The 16,699-nt window shown below is 38.5% G+C and overlaps 1 protein-coding gene across 2 annotated transcripts; it reads left to right on the top strand.

Moving 5' to 3' along the window:
• Positions 1 to 7,507: 7,507 nt before the first annotated feature.
• Positions 7,508 to 15,653, top strand: LOC142631607 (chaperone protein ClpC, chloroplastic). Of its 2 annotated transcripts, none has more exons than XM_075805812.1 (10): positions 7,508 to 7,648; positions 8,883 to 9,464; positions 10,078 to 10,193; positions 10,300 to 10,422; positions 10,522 to 10,707; positions 11,101 to 11,316; positions 12,218 to 12,435; positions 13,448 to 13,523; positions 13,607 to 13,696; positions 14,164 to 15,653. In XM_075805812.1, exons 2-10 carry the CDS (start codon positions 8,900 to 8,902, stop codon positions 15,346 to 15,348), a joined length of 2,775 nt encoding a protein of 924 aa, XP_075661927.1. In that variant the 5' UTR covers positions 7,508 to 7,648; positions 8,883 to 8,899; the 3' UTR covers positions 15,349 to 15,653. The 2 variants fall into 2 exon arrangements, with proteins under 2 accessions (XP_075661927.1, XP_075661928.1); XM_075805813.1 differs by having other exon boundaries at positions 7,545 to 7,764.
• Positions 15,654 to 16,699: the final 1,046 nt, after the last annotated feature.

Raw genomic sequence — 16,699 nt, 5'->3', positions numbered from 1 at the left:
TTCCAAAGGTACCACGAAGATCGTCTTGCTCCGATCTACCTATTTGTGAAAACCTCACAGTAATCGGAGCCTCCACACGCCGCCCAAAGTTTCTGCACTGCAGGTCACGCGCCCACGCGCCGAACCGATCCTCCACGCGCCGAAACTCCTGCTCACGCGCCTCCACGCGTCGCCACGCGCCAGATTGATCCTGCTGACGTCAGCCCTAGCCACGTCAACTTGCCACGTCATCGCTGGTGTCACCTTCCAGCGCACTGCTGACGTCACCGCCACGTCACCTCTGGCCGTTGGGCGTTGACCGTTGACTTTGACCATTGACTTTTTCCTGGAGTTGACTTTTTGCAGTCCAGGTTCTCCTTACTCAGTTTTTCGCGTAAATTTCATTTTTGCAGTCTGTTTTTGCATATTGTATCTCTAAATAGATAAAAAGGATGTTTTTCTTTCTCGCCCTATCAATACTGTATTGGAGGGGACTAGGAATTACTTATCTTGGTCTCAAGCTATACGCAGTTTCCTTAAGGGTCGCATGCTCTGGCATTATTGCACTGGTGCAATCATTATTCTTGTGAAGGGGGCAAGTGAAGAAGATGCTGCTTTTCTCAATCGCATGATTGAATGGGATAGTCACAATCACATGATCCTCACATGGATTCGAAATACTTCCATTCCCTTCATCTCGATTCTTTGGGCGGCTTTGATGATGCGAAATCGGCATGGGATATGTTGGCCAAAGATACTCTACCACTCACGGATCCATGAAATATCGTTAGTGGTTGAATTGCATCAACTCAGGCAGAAGCTGGGCCGGTCCATCAATGACTACTATGATCAGCTTCGCTTCATTTGAGACCAAATTGACCTTTCGGATCCAACTTGGGCATGCTCAAAAGATGCCCAACAATATGCTGCTATTAGAGATGAATTTCGTCTCTATGAGTTCCTGATGTCACTCCATAAGGACTATGAGCCCATTCGAGGTCAGCTTCTGAATTGTTGTCCTCCTCCCTCTCTTGATACTGCTGTGAATGAGTTAGTCAGAGAAGAAACTCGCCTTGCAACTCTTCCAGCCTAGGAAAAGTTTAATGTTCTGGCCCTTACTCCTTCCATAGAGCAACCTCAACACTCAGGTGATCCTTCTGGCTCCAGCAATCGTCGCAGACAGACCAATGATAAAGTTGCAACTATTGCGAGCGCCACGGCCACACTATTGAGCTTGTTAGTCGCTAACAAATCTCCTGCTGCGGTTGCTAACAACGAGTCTACTCGCTAATGCCTCCCATTTAAGCTGAGTCCCGATCTTTGGATCCACTATCAACCTCTCACCCACGACCTCCAGGAGATCATAGCTCGAAAGTTTGTTCGTATGGCTGGTAATGCATCTCTTTCCACTGCTCTCTCAGTTTTACCCGGTAAGTCTCAAACTTGGCTTTTTGATTCTGCCTGTTGCAATCACATGACACCTCCTCGTCCTTATTCTCCAAACTTGACCCTACTTCACATCCCCTCAATATTCACATAGCTGATGGTTCTACCATGCATGGGAATAGTCTTGGTTTTGTTTCAACCTCCAACCTCTCTTCTAGTGCTACCATATTCACGACTTATCCTATAATTTGTGTTACGTGAGACAATTAAGCTGAACAAGGTTATCGCCTTATTTTTTACTATTACGGGTGTATTGTGCGGGATCAGGAGACGGGGCAAGAGCTTGGGATCGGCCCTAGAGTTGGGCGTATGTTTCTAGTGGACAATCTTCATCTTCCACCTCTTGCTCCGTAGGATGCATTTCTTCCTTAGCTCTTTGCGGTGTCTTCCTTACCTTCTCTCTCACTTTGGCACTCTCGTCTTGGTCATGCACCCTCTTCTCGGGTACAACAGTTAGCTTCTAAAGGTCTGTTAGTTTCTGTGTCCAAAGACAATTTTGATTGTACTTCATGCCAGTTAGGAAAACAGCCAGCTTTACCTTTTAATAATAGCGATTCTATTTCTAATAGTATTTTTGAGTCAATTCATTCTGATGTTTGGGGACCTTCTCCTGTTGCTAGTATTGGTGGATCTCGATATTTTGTTGTTTTCATCGATGATTATTCTCGTTACAGTTGGATATTTCCTATGAAATCTCGTTTTGAAATTTTGCCAATATACAGTAACTTTGCAAAAATAATTGAAACCCAATTCTCCAAAAGAATCAAAATATTTCGTTCTGATAATGCTCTTGAATACACTGAATATGCTTTTCAAAATCTGTTACACTCCTATGGCACTGTACATCATCTCCAACTTGTACCTCTCGGCAAAATGGTCGGCTCAAACGTAAACTTCGTCATATTCTTGACACTGTTCGTACTCTTCTTCTTTCTGCCAAGGTTCCTCCTCCATTCTGGGGTGAAGCTGTTCTTCATGCTGTTCACACCATCAACCGCATTCCAAGCACTGTCATCCATAATCAAACTCCGTATGAGTGCCTCTTTGGGTCACCCCCTGACTATCATCACCTTCGCTCTTTTGGATCTGCTTGTTTTGTTCTTCTTCAGTCTCATGAGCACAACAAACTTGAGCCTTGATCTAGAATTTGCTGTTTCCTTGGTTATAGCGAAACACAAAAAGGGTATCGCTGTTATAATCCTGTCTCTCATCGCCTTCATGTTTCTCGTAATGTTGTCTTCTGGGAACACCGCTTGTTTGTTGAACTCTCTCATTTTCGTTCTTCCCTCACTACCTCATCTGTACTTGAAGTTTTTCTAGAGGAGTCTTATGTTCCTTCTCCAACTCCATTTGATCCTCCTTTAGACTTCTCTATACAAACACCCGATCCTTTTAATGTCTCTTCTGGACAGGTCGAAGATGAGCAGATTGATGACAAGCTACCCCAACTTGAGCCTGGGTCCCCCGTTCCTGCTCTGCCTGAAGATCCTCCACAAGACCTTCCACCTCCACAAGACATTCCACCTTGTCACTCAACCCGGGTAAGATCCATTCCTACACATTTACTTGATTACCATTGTTACACTGCACTTGCTACACTCCACGAGCCTCAAACCTATCGTGAGGCCTCCACTGACCCTTTATGGCAAATTGCAATGAAAGAGGAAATTGATGCATTAACCAAAAACCATACTTGGGACTTAGTTACTCTCCCTCTTGGACAGTCTGTGGCTGGTTGCAAGTGGATCTACAAGATTAAGACTCGCTCAGATGGGTCCATTGAGCGCTATAAGGCTCGCCTTGTTGCAAAAGGTTTTACACAGGAGTATGGGATTGATTATGAAGAGACCTTTGCTCCAGTTGCCCGCATCTCATCTGTTCGTACCCTTCTGGCTGTTGCTGCTGCTAGCAAATGGGATATTTTTTAGATGGATGTTAAAAATGCATTCCTTAATGGGGACTTGAGTGAAGAAGTTTACATGCAACCTCCTCCAGGTCTCTCCATTGACTCCAACAAGGTTTGCCGCTTTCGCCGAGCATTGTATGGTCTTAAATAAGTTCCTTGAGCCTGGTTTGCAAAATTTAGCTCTACTATTTTTCGCTTGGGTTACACTGCCAGTCCTTATGATGCTGCCTTATTTCTTCATCGTACTAATAAAGGCACCATTCTACTTCTCCTCTATGTGGATGATATGATCATAACTGGCAATGACCTTAGTGGCATACAAGAACTCAAGGATTTTCTTAGTCAGCAGTTTGAGATGAAAGATCTTGGACATCTTAGTTATTTCTTGAGTCTTGAAATCACTCGTTCCTCAGATGGTCTTTATATTACTCAAGCCAAGTATGCTTCTGATCTTTTGTCTCGTGTTGGACTCACTGACAGCAAGACTGTTGACACCCCAGTTGAGCTTAATGCGCATCTGACTCCCTCGGAGGGGAAACCATTGTCTAATCCTTCTCTTTACAGACGATTAGTTGGCAGCCTAGTTTATCTCACAGTTACTCGTCTAGACGTTTCTTATGCTGTTCATCAGGTCAGCCAGTATTTGTCTGCCCCACGATCGACTCACTATGCTGCTGTTCTGCGCATTCTTCAATACTTGAAGGGCACTCTCTTCCATGGCCTTTTCTACTCAGCTCAATCTCCTCTTGTACTCCGTGCATTCTTTGATGCTGATTGGGCAGGAGATCCCACTAATCGTAGGTCCACCACTGACTATTGTTTTCTACTTGGCTCTTCCTTGATTTCTTGACGAAGTAAGAAACAAACTTTTGTGGCCCGCTCCAGTACTGAAGCAGAATATCGTGCTCTTGCTGATACCACATCTGAGCTTCTTTGGTTACGATGGCTTCTTACAGACTTAGGTGTGTTTACATCCTCTGCTACACCTCTTTATTGTGATAATCAGAGTGTCATTCACATTGCTCACAATGATGTCTTCCATGAACGGACTAAACATATTGAGATTGATTGTCATTTTATTCGTTATCATCTTGTTCATGGTGCTCTCAAGCTCTTTTCCGTCTCCTCCAAAGATTAACTTGCAGATATCTTCACCAAGTCCCATCCTAAGGGACACCTTCGTGATTTGGTTGACAACCTCAAGTTGGTCTCACATCCACCTCGAGTTTGAGGGGGGCTATTAACGTACACTCATATGTGGGCTTGGCCCATCTAGATCACTTACTTGTAGAGCACACATTGTACTACTTGTACTGCACTCATATTTACTTGTACAACACTCATATGCCTCCTATATAAAGGCACTCATGTATATTATTTTAGTGTGAAATACAATACTATTGAATTCAGTATTTCTAACATCCATTATGCTAATGGAGTCGCAGACCAACTTGCCAAGAGGAGAAGGGAGCAATGAAGCAAACTTGAAGAAATATAACCAATGTTGTCTTTTATATATTGTACATGTATGGGACTTTTTGCAACTTGGTACTCCTAGAGAGTGCCCTACACCCTATGAAACCTTTTGTTTCTAGACACCCATTTGGGGTGGTACACGGACAAAGCTGATTTATTTGTAGTTTGCTACAATAAATAATTCCCCTCTTTCTACCCAAAAAAAAAAAAAAAAAATTATAGCCATACATTATGAGTCCGTTTGGATAGAACTTATTGCTGAAAACTGAAAACATTGTACAAAAATAATTTTTTAATGTGTAAAAATTACTGTTCATCCCAAAAAAGTACTGTTCATTGGCCTAAAATCACTGTTCATGGCCAATGAACAGTGACATATGCGCGTGGAAAAAAAAAAAAAAAAAACGGGCTGGACGTGGACGTGCTGTGCTATCCAAACGCATTTTATGAATCAAATGAAACAACTGGGTTGCCCATTTTTCACTTGAAAGGAGGCATAGAACTTGGTACTCATTTCATCATCCTTCCATATCCTATGCATGTGAATTCCTGCAGTCAAGATCAAATTTGGAAAACATGGTCACCTTTCACAGTAACAAATGGTTTTATAGTGTATGCACAACAACTTTATTTAACCAAACTTTTGGAACCACATATAAATTAGAACTTCCTGCCTTGAGCCACAGCCATACAAACACATATCAATGTTCCTATGGTACATCACCATTCAATCTTTTTTTTTTGGTGAAAAAAAAAGGGTTGAGGGGGGTGACCAGTGTGATTTCTCTACCTGAGCGTGACCATAGTAGCATCTTACCCACTCTCGGGCGAGACCCCATACTTCCGGTCTATGAGGAACTCACTTATTATTTTTTTGGACCATTTGAGATGGAGATGAGATATAAGAAATACCAACACATAACTAGTTGTTGAGGCTCAAACCCAAAACCTGGGATTTGCCGGCCCGGTATCTTACCAACTAGGCCACCCATCCGAATATTGGTCACCATTCAATCTCATCCTGTTTGTTACTATTGCTGCTGCATTAAAATTATTAAAAAAAAAAAAAAAAAACCAATAATGAAGGCCACAGCATTCATTTGAGACTATTGGGCTTGAGCTGTTCTGGCCCACATGGATGACATAATATTTACATGGGGTCTCATTGAGCTTGAGCTATAAGGCCTTTTGATATAAGTTGTGATTTGCCAACTGCAGCCATGGTTTTCGTTCAATTCTCTCAACTACCAAATATTGACTCATGACAGCCCAATAGATTTACCTCGAGCCCATGGGCTTGAGATATATGTATCTAATGTCTTTCATTTCGATTAAGGTTTGTCAATCAAAAAGAAAGAAAATTGACCACTAATAAAAAAACGGTGGTGAAGTCGACAACAAGGCCATTTTGGAGGTTGTCGAATAGCCAACCCAATTCCTGCTGGATATTTTAGTTGTTGTTTCTACTTAGATTTTTACAATTTGATTTTTTGCCTTTGTTGTGAGGCCCTACTATCTACAACAAGTCCACAACTTTATTTTTATTTCCCATTTTGTAAAATTTCTCCAATGAAGCAGAAATTCTTTCTATACCAAACTTCTACGACATACCTACCAAAGAAAAAGAAAAATGTTAGAAGACAAAAAAAAAAAAAAAATCACAATTACTTCTTAAAACAATTGACATGACATGTTGTGATTGTAGTCCAAATGAAAGTATATTACTCTAATTATGACCCTAACATTCTTCTTTCACGGATCTACTCCTAACATTATTTATATTGTATCTGTCTATATTAGAGACTTTTGTGTAAGTCATACAATCAAAAAGTCTCGTCTCCTTTATCTCCCTATGTTTAGTTCTCACGTAGCGTCACAATAGTCATTTCCCGCTAATCACAAGAAAATTGGGCTTTTATCCTTATTTTTAAAAATATTCAGCAATGTGTCCATATTTTGAAACTATTTAAGTTCATGCCCCTATTTTGAAACTCGATTTTTTTAAAATCGAGTTATGCCAAATCAAATTTTAAAAAAAAATTTGTAGAACTCGAGTTCTATAATAATTATTATTATTATTTTTTAAATTTAATTGTCTAAAACTCGATTTTCTACAAATTAAGTTTTACATTAAAACTCAATTTTGAGAAAATTGAGTTTTAAAAAGGGACAAGAACTTAAATAATTTTAAAACAAGAACATATTACTATATTTAAAAAAAAATAAGAGCAAAAGCCCAATTTCTCCTACTAATCCCGACACGTGACTCTAATAATAATTTTTTTTTTAATAAAAAGAAGTTATTTTTGTGTCACTATACATATAATTTGTTTTAAAAAAAATGTGTCAAAAACTGGTCTCCTACCCGTATACGACTGTTCCACAGCGACTATAGACAGTAAAATCCAATGTACAAACCCAAATTTTCGAACTCTACGCATCAGTATGTGGCGGCGAATCAGGGCGTAGACACAAAAGGCCAAAATCGTCACATATATGCAAAAAATATCAAAGGCAATTTCCACCTTTGACTGACAGATAAAACTGATGGGCCCCACTTAAAAAAGCACCCTTTGACTACGCAATAGTAATCGAATCAGACGGCCGTGATTGTAACTCAAGCAGTGTAAAAAGGATAATTATTGCGTACAAAGGCGGTGCATGACAAAGCGGTGGAGTGTCGTGCAGACTAGAACATAGAATATAGATTATATTAGCAGATAATAATAATAAGGGGGGGATGTGTTGTTGTGTTTGAGTTCTAAAAAACAAACCTCATCTCTTTCCTTGGCCGACCAAATACGAGGGTCTGCCTTTTTCTCCCAAACAAAACACTTATAGGTCTCTCTCTTTCTCTCTCTCTCTCTCTCTCTCTCTCTCTCTCTGTGATTTTTTATGTTTTTTGAACTTGTTTTTTGAAGTATTGAGTTTCATTTGAGGGGTTAAAAGTCGTAAAGGTGAGAACTTTTTTTGTAAATCTAGGTGGGTTTGATTGATACTGTGCGGTTTTTGGGTTATTAGGGATTTGGGTTTTTGTTTTTCTATGTTAAATGTTATGCCTTTTTGTAAATATTTGAGCTTTGCTTGTTGGGTTTGCCTTTTTTTGTGGTGGGTGCTTTGCTTTGCTTGATTTTGTTGTTTAGTTCTGAATGGTAGTTGTGGTTTTCCAAAGGTGAGAACTTGGGTTTTCTGGGTGTTTTGTTAAAGTGAGCTATTTGTGGATTCTGAGCTACATGATCTAATAGATGCACCAACCCCATTAATCAGAATTTTGATTTCGAGTGTTTGTTGTTTGAGTTGGAACTGGATTGCACCTGTGCTGTAGTCTGTGTGTGTAATATGTGACTCTATATGTAGTTAAGCATTACATGTTTGATGACCCAGTTGTTGTAATATGCTATTGATTAAAAATCTAGTCCCTTGATTTTGTTAATTATCTATACCTAGCTGTACAGGGTTCGTTCTATTTGCTTTGGTTGTCTGGGTGATACTTTCTTATGCTTATAGTCTAGCACTTTCCACTTATCATTTACTAGGAACTTTTGTTTTAAAAATAATAAATTGGGTAGTTTGACCCCAAAATTTTGAACCTATTAGATTGTCAATGATCTATAATTGACCCCAAAATTTTGAGGCAAAGGGGTTGTTGTTTTCTTATCTTGTATAAGACACGGATTTGACTATTGTAACCTATTGATGGTAGTTTCTTATTACTCCTTACTCTTCTTAGAAAGACTTTCTGGTGTGCTGAAATCTGTTAGTGCTGTGTGATTTGATGTGTTTTAACTGCTTCGGTAATGGCTTTGTAGTGGATTACTCTATTGGTGATATAAGCTCACAATTTGTCAAAAGAAACTTGATTGCTAGTGACGAACTATGATATGTTTTAGGATTAAAGTTGATATTCATGTTAAATTAACATTAGTCATTACTAAACTGGCTGCTTGTTGGTTCAGAATTTTGAGAGTTCCTGTGTAAACTCAATTATTGGTCTTGAAATTTCCTTGCAAAATCTAATCTCTTGTATTGTGTGTGTGTGAAATTGTCAACTGACAAGTGTCATGACCAAATGCAGAGTATTAGGTCGGCATCATGGCTCGGGTGTTGCTTCAGTCAGCTAATGTCCCTGGTTTAGTTGCTAATCAGAGACGCAACCAATCTAAAGGATTTGGAAAAGCAAAAAGGTCCGTCAAAATGATGTCTAGTTTACAGGCACCTGGATTGAGAATGGGAAGCTTCTCAGGATTGCGTAGTGTTAATGCTTTGGATACTCTGGTAAAGCCTGGGATAGATTTACATTCTAAGGTGAGAATTGCAATCAATTCTCGGCAAGGAAGGGGTAGCAGATGTGTGGCTAGAGCCATGTTTGAGCGCTTCACAGAAAAGGCGATTAAAGTAATTATGCTTGCACAAGAGGAAGCTAGACGGCTTGGTCATAATTTTGTTGGCACAGAACAGATCCTGTTGGGTCTTATTGGTGAAGGCACTGGCATTGCTGCTAAAGTTCTTAAATCTATGGGAATCAATCTTAAAGATGCACGTGTAGAAGTGGAAAAAATTATTGGAAGGGGCAGTGGATTTGTTGCTGTTGAGATTCCATTCACTCCTCGTGCGAAGCGTGTTTTGGAGCTCTCGCTAGAGGAAGCCCGCCAACTTGGTAGCATTTTTTTTTATTCCTTCGGTTCTTTTAAAGCACCTTTAAATCTTGTGACAAATAAATTTCATGGAAGAATTTTCTCCTTACAAACGCAATTTTATCTTTCTTTTTGTCACATGTTTTTATTTGTAGTGATTTTTACATATATCATTAACTCAATAACTTTGGAAATGGATGTGGCTGTATGTGTCAACATAAACTTCAGTCAGAAAACCTGTTATCATCCAATTTGAAAAACCTTAACATAGTACAGGCCTTCTGGAAATGGATGAGGCTGTATGTATCAGCATAAACTTCAGTCAGAAAACCTGTTATCATCCAATTTGGAAAACCTTAACATAGGACAGGCTTTCTATTTTTGAAGTGCAATTTTACTCAAATTGTCAGGTGATTTACATGAGTTATACCAAAAGGAGAAGAAGTTATGTATGTGATTTTTTTGGGAACAAATAGCTGGATTGCAATTAACTGTGCTAAGAACCTATTTTCCCTGTCTTAAGTTGATTTTCTAATGGGGTTTGGGGTTTTCTATGCATGCCTGTGATTAGCAACTACTTCTTTGCTAGATTAATTTTAAGCTTTCTGAAAAATCTATCTTTTCTGAACTTATCAGGCCATAACTATATTGGATCTGAGCATTTGCTTCTGGGACTTCTTCGTGAGGGTGAGGGTGTTGCAGCTCGTGTTCTTGAAAATCTAGGTGCTGACCCGAGTAACATTCGCACCCAGGTAAGCTTTGCATGCTCATTTTCATGGAAGGCGTTTTTGTATGAATTCCTTCATCTTGTTTCAAGAAGAAAACTAACCATGAGAGAACTTCAATTGGAGTGAGCAGGTTATTCGAATGGTTGGTGAGAGCCCAGAAGCTGTTGCTGCTGGTGTTGCAGGAGGAAGTAGTGGCAATAAGATGCCAACCCTGGACGAATATGGGACTGACCTGACTAAGCTTGCAGTGGAGGTAGTTTATATAACTCTTTCATCTCCTTTGTGATATCATGAGATTGCTCTATATTTCCTTCTAATTGGTTGTTTCTAATTTCTTTTCTTGGTGTTCCAGGGTAAATTGGATCCTGTTATTGGAAGGCAGGCACAAATAGAACGTGTCACCCAAATTTTGGGGCGTCGAACCAAAAACAATCCATGTCTTATTGGAGAACCTGGAGTTGGGAAAACAGCAATTGCAGAAGGGCTTGCTCAAAGAATTGCAACTGGTGATGTTCCTGAAACTATAGAGGGGAAGAAGGTAAGTATAAGTCGACTTTAATGTTAACAAGGTTCGGAAAATATTAATTATCAATACAAAAAGAATTTAATGCAGATATTCTCAAGTATTTCTATCTTTTTCATATTGATTTACACAGTGGCTCTTTGTTTTGTTTTTGAATTATCTTTGTATTGCCTTTTAATTTCTGTGGCTACTTATAAGTCAGTACAAGAGAAAGCTTGCAAATGATTTGAAGTATATTAATTTTGTCATTTAACATTTTATGAATCAATGAATATGGGCTTGGATTTCATATGGGTATTTCGTTTGAAAATCATTGATGCATTTCAAGAAGCTACCTTGTTTTTTCTTCACCCCTTTATTTTAAAAACAATGTAACCATATATGTTTTGTTTTTCTTGTGTGATTTAGGTTATAACCTTGGACATGGGTCTTCTAGTTGCTGGTACAAAATATCGTGGAGAGTTTGAGGAACGATTAAAGAAGTTAATGGAGGAAATTAAACAAAGTGACGAGATAATATTGTTTATTGATGAGGTGCACACTTTAATTGGAGCTGGAGCAGCAGAAGGAGCAATTGATGCTGCAAACATATTGAAACCAGCTCTTGCAAGAGGTGAACTGCAGGTAATTTTTTACCTAAAAGAGAACTTAATAGATGTATTGTTTTTGTTTTTGTTCTCTGGTGCTATGAAATATTAATTTGAGAATGCAACTATAAATTGTTGGTCACTTGGAGGTGTAAGCATTACCTGTATGTGTCGGTTTAAGCTTCGGATTAAATAACATTGACTATTTTAGCATTGCCTAGCTCTTCAATATTGCCTATCATGTGTAGATGTTGTAGTTACACTTCTACAATTACGTGCTACTGCCTATGCCTTGTGTTGACCCTTTGGTTTTCCTTTAATGACCATTTTGATTCATGTGTACTTGACCTCTATGAGACTTTCAACTGGGTTTGGTTTCTGGACTGTGAAGTTTGTATCTTTTAGATGATTTAGAATTTCATTTCCCAACATACCAGTAGCATACTTGATGTAGCCAGCAACTCATTGTCACTGTTGTTGGGGTTTTCTACTTTGCCTAGTTGATTGATTGCAAAAGGTTGGGTTGTGAAAGAGGTGGAAAAGATTCACTTTTCTACATCCCATTCCCAAAATGGCTAAATAAATTTGGAGATTCTGGACATGTGAACTTCAATTATTACTAGAGATTTATCTAATTCATGTTGATTAGTCTCATTGTCCTTCCTTCCAAAATTAGTTTATTGTGGTCAAAGTAGCTTATCATCACGTTATGGGATTTCTATTTATTCTAGGATTTTGCATTTTTGCCTTTTTGATTGATTGCAAAAGGTGAAATTGACAAAACTTCAACTATTATAGGAGTTTTAAATACAGTCAGATTGGATTAGTCACTATGTGCTTCCCCCCAAGTTTGTTAGTGTGGTCAAATTAGCTTACAGTTTTTATATCTTGGATTTATAGACAAATAGTCTCAGTTAGTGTCATCTCTGTTGTTGCAGTGCATTGGAGCTACAACACTAGATGAATACAGAAAGCACATCGAGAAGGATCCAGCTTTGGAAAGACGTTTCCAGCCAGTCAAAGTGCCTGAACCAACTGTGGATGAAACCATACAGATTTTGAAGGGCCTTCGGGAGCGATATGAGATTCATCACAAGCTCCGTTACACAGATGAAGCACTTGTATCTGCTGCACAGCTATCATATCAGTACATCAGGTTTGTTTACCATCTTGCTTTGCACTTTCAAATTTAAATATCATGTAATGTTCCCTGAAACGTTGCCGTAGATAATACATCATACTTCATTATGATATTTAACACAGTTTGTTTTATTTTTATTTGGGGACATCAGCTAATGAGTATGCAAAAGAAATTTTAGAGTTTGAGTGCTTGAAATAACGTCAATTTAAGCAACTACATTACGTAGAGATGGCATTGTTATAGGAGCACCAATTGGAAGTAGCTTATTTCTGGAGTTCCTTCAAAACTTACAGATTTTCTACTTAAGTTGAAATTCTTAGCATTTGAATTGCAGTTTCCTCTGTCTTGTTCTCCCTTTTCTCCTTTCCTCTCCAGAAGCTAATAAGTTATCCAGCTTTGTGGGAGGCATTGTTGCCAGCATATGCTTTTCTGCTTGATTGATGTGGTGCCATCATCAAATGGGGCTGACCAAACTCATCCCTTTTTTTTTACTACTGCTTAATCTAGATCTTTTAGTAAACTGCTGTGTTGTGTCGGGGATAAGTAGCCCAACTGATAAGGTTCCACTAGCTACTGTTACTTTAGAGACAAATATGGGAACAAAATTACAAAACACAACAGTTCTAGAGGCCCTTTAAGGGAATCAATGTATCCTATGATTTTTATTAAATGCTTTTATTTTATTGTGGAAGTTTTCTACAGAATTAAGGACCCGAATTCTATATTTTTACTGATGTAACCTAGGATGAAAGGACTGAGGGAATCTGGTGGAATGGGTTTCATACATGCTTAAAATTCCTCTCAAGTTATGTAGCACAATTAGCAACAAAAATTTATTTTGGACATGCAATGTGTTTTATGGTTTAGAATTTCTACTTCTGAGTTGTGTAATTATCATTCTGAAATTGAGAATTTAGCTTCCATAGTATGTGGTGGCCAGCTTAGTACCTTCACAATGCTGCCAATTACTTTTGTATTGCCTTATGTATTTCTTGTTTTAATTTTGACATATGTTCCGTCTCTTCAGTGATCGTTTCCTGCCTGATAAAGCAATTGACTTGATTGATGAAGCTGGTTCTCGAGTTCGTCTGCGTCATGCTCAGGTATGGCCGATAAATCGTATTTGTTACTATACATCCTGTTTTCCACCCATTCTGTGTTGATTGGGGACATAATTTCTTTGCAGCTACCAGAGGAAGCTAGAGAACTTGAGAAAGAGCTCAGGCAGATCACAAAAGAAAAGAATGAAGCTGTTCGCAGCCAAGACTTTGAGAAGGTACATATTGCAATCACAGAGTTCAGGATTCTGGTTTCTTAGTTTGCATATTTTATAGAGGACTGCACATATTGCAACTATTTCCCTAAAGATGGTGAACCAAATTGAATATATAACCATTTTTTTAACCAGTAAGTTACATGGCTGTTACATGCACAGCTAGTGACATTTAAACTCACCACACAAAACTCCACCCCTTCTTGTCTTCTTGTGGGAGGAGGAAGTGCCATTTGAGTCATAGCTCACTGGCCATTTATACTCGTCAAGAAACAAAATTGTACCAGGATTTATCAGCATAACCAATATGTGAGAGAGATTGAATAGTTGAAGAGTTGTTTTCTTTGAAGTCTTTGTTATAGTTCTGGAATATTTGAGGTTTCTAACTTATAAAACCTTTAAAATGTTTTGTCTACTGGTTTTTCTTTCTTGGCTTCACCTTAGATGACATTGCACAAAATCTTGAACAGGCTGGAGAGTTACGTGATAGAGAAATGGACCTTAAGGCACAAATATCAGCTCTTGTAGATAAAGGCAAGGAAATGTCAAAAGCAGAGACTGAGGCTGGGGATGTAGGTCCACTGGTGACTGAGCTGGATATTCAACATATTGTCTCCTCTTGGACAGGCATTCCCGTTGAGAAAGTCTCAACAGATGAATCTGACCGCCTCCTCAAGATGGAAGAGACCCTCCATAAGCGGGTCATTGGTCAGGATGAAGCAGTCAAAGCCATCAGCCGTGCTATTCGCCGTGCCCGTGTTGGTCTCAAGAATCCTAACCGTCCAATTGCTAGTTTCATCTTTTCAGGTCCAACTGGTGTAGGAAAGTCTGAGCTGGCAAAAGCGTTGGCTGCTTACTACTTTGGCTCTGAAGAAGCCATGATTAGGCTTGATATGAGTGAATTTATGGAAAGACATACTGTCTCCAAGCTAATTGGATCCCCCCCTGGTTATGTTGGTTACACTGAGGGAGGTCAGTTGACTGAGGCTGTTCGACGCCGTCCTTACACTGTGGTATTGTTTGATGAAATTGAGAAGGCCCATCCTGATGTCTTCAACATGATGCTTCAAATTCTCGAAGATGGAAGGTTGACAGATAGCAAGGGCAGAACTGTGGACTTCAAGAATACTCTTTTGATAATGACGTCAAATGTTGGCAGTAGTGTAATTGAGAAAGGAGGCCGCCGAATAGGATTTGATCTTGATTACGATGAGAAGGATAGCAGTTATAACCGAATCAAGAGCTTGGTGACTGAGGAATTGAAACAATATTTTAGGCCAGAGTTTTTGAACAGGTTGGATGAAATGATTGTCTTTAGGCAGCTCACAAAGCTGGAGGTAAAGGATATAGCTGATATTATGCTGAAAGAGGTCTTTGAAAGGCTGAAGACCAAAGAAATAGAGCTTCAGGTGACAGAGAGATTTAGAGATAGAGTGGTTGACGAAGGGTATAACCCAAGCTATGGGGCAAGGCCTCTGAGAAGAGCCATAATGAGACTCTTGGAGGACAGCATGGCAGAGAAGATGCTTGCTAGAGAGATCAAAGAGGGTGATTCAGTTATTGTGGATGTTGATACTGATGGCAATGTGACCGTCCTCAAAGGTAGCAGCGGCTCCCCCGAATCATTACCAGAGCCCGAGCCAATTCCAGTGTAAAATAGGCCTCATTATTTAGTAAACTTTTACCAATATGTTGTTTGTACTTCTCATTTTGAACTATAGTTGTAGTCTCTTTTTATGAAAAGATTACTTGAAAGTGGAATTGGAAAATGTTGGATTAATTGCTGGCGCCTGGCTTTTTCTAGGTTGTATTTGTTATGCCTCAAACACCACGCATAGGTCATTCACAGGTTGTAAGGTGTTGGTACTTGGTAGTGCTAGTTTTGCAGAATATTGTTATAATAAAAATGTAACGATGTCAAAGATTATTTGTTTTTACAATATTATGATATCTTTGGCTATGATGATCAGAACCTCTTAGAATGGATTAACCTTACGGACGTGTTGAAGGAGTTCTTGTTATCATTGATTTTGATAATACAAGGTCTTCCTTTTTGCCAGGTTTAAAGTTTAGACTGGAGGGAACACACACACACACATATATATATATATATATATATATAGAGAGAGAGAGAGAGAGAGAGAGAGAGAGAGAGAGAGAGAGGAGTTCTTGTTATCATTGATTTTGATAATACAAGGTCTTCCTTTTTGCCAGGTTTTAAGTTTAGACTGGAGGGAACACACACACACACACATATATATATATATATATATATATAGAGAGAGAGAGAGAGAGAGAGAGAGGTTGGGTTCAAGTTATACTTGGTGTAACTCAAAGTAATGTTACCACTTAATAACTTCATATTAAATTAATATTTCAAAAATCACACTGTTGGATTTTATGCTCTTAAAATGTACACTAAATTTTATGCTAATCGGATGTCATTTTTAAACTTCAGGCGCCAGCAATTAATCCAACATTTTTCATTTAAAATGGAAAACAATCATACACATAGTAAGTAATAATTGGTGGAACATAAAGTGGAACATAAAAAATAGTACATAAGATTTGTATTCGTCATTTACTATTCTATCTAGAAGCCCTTCTTTTATGCAGAACTTTAAATACAGAAATTTAAGATGTAAACACATCAACGATGGCATAGTTATCGATTTTAGACCATCTTGAAATTTTGTAAACATGTTAAATATAAGAAGAAAATCTAATCTAATAGTGAATTTATTAAAACTCGCACCCAATAAAAAACAAACTAAGTGGTGTAATGTTGCTTAAAATTACACTTTAACTCAATGGGCATGAAAATTTTGATTCATTTAGTCATGGATACAGTAGGTTCTGTTAGATTTGTTATCTGGATACAACAACTTGATTAAATTGTTATGTAGTTTGGATTAACTCAGCATAAGTAGTTTGAGCACAAAACAATCACCTTTTCTTTGTTATCAAAATAATATAAATAAATTATATTATCTCAATAACGTAAGT

The sequence above is a fragment of the Castanea sativa genome, chromosome 4 (genome assembly GCF_040712315.1).
Source record: "Castanea sativa cultivar Marrone di Chiusa Pesio chromosome 4, ASM4071231v1".
NCBI lineage: Eukaryota > Viridiplantae > Streptophyta > Magnoliopsida > Fagales > Fagaceae > Castanea > Castanea sativa.
This window is presented reverse-complemented; position numbering and strand designations above follow the sequence as displayed.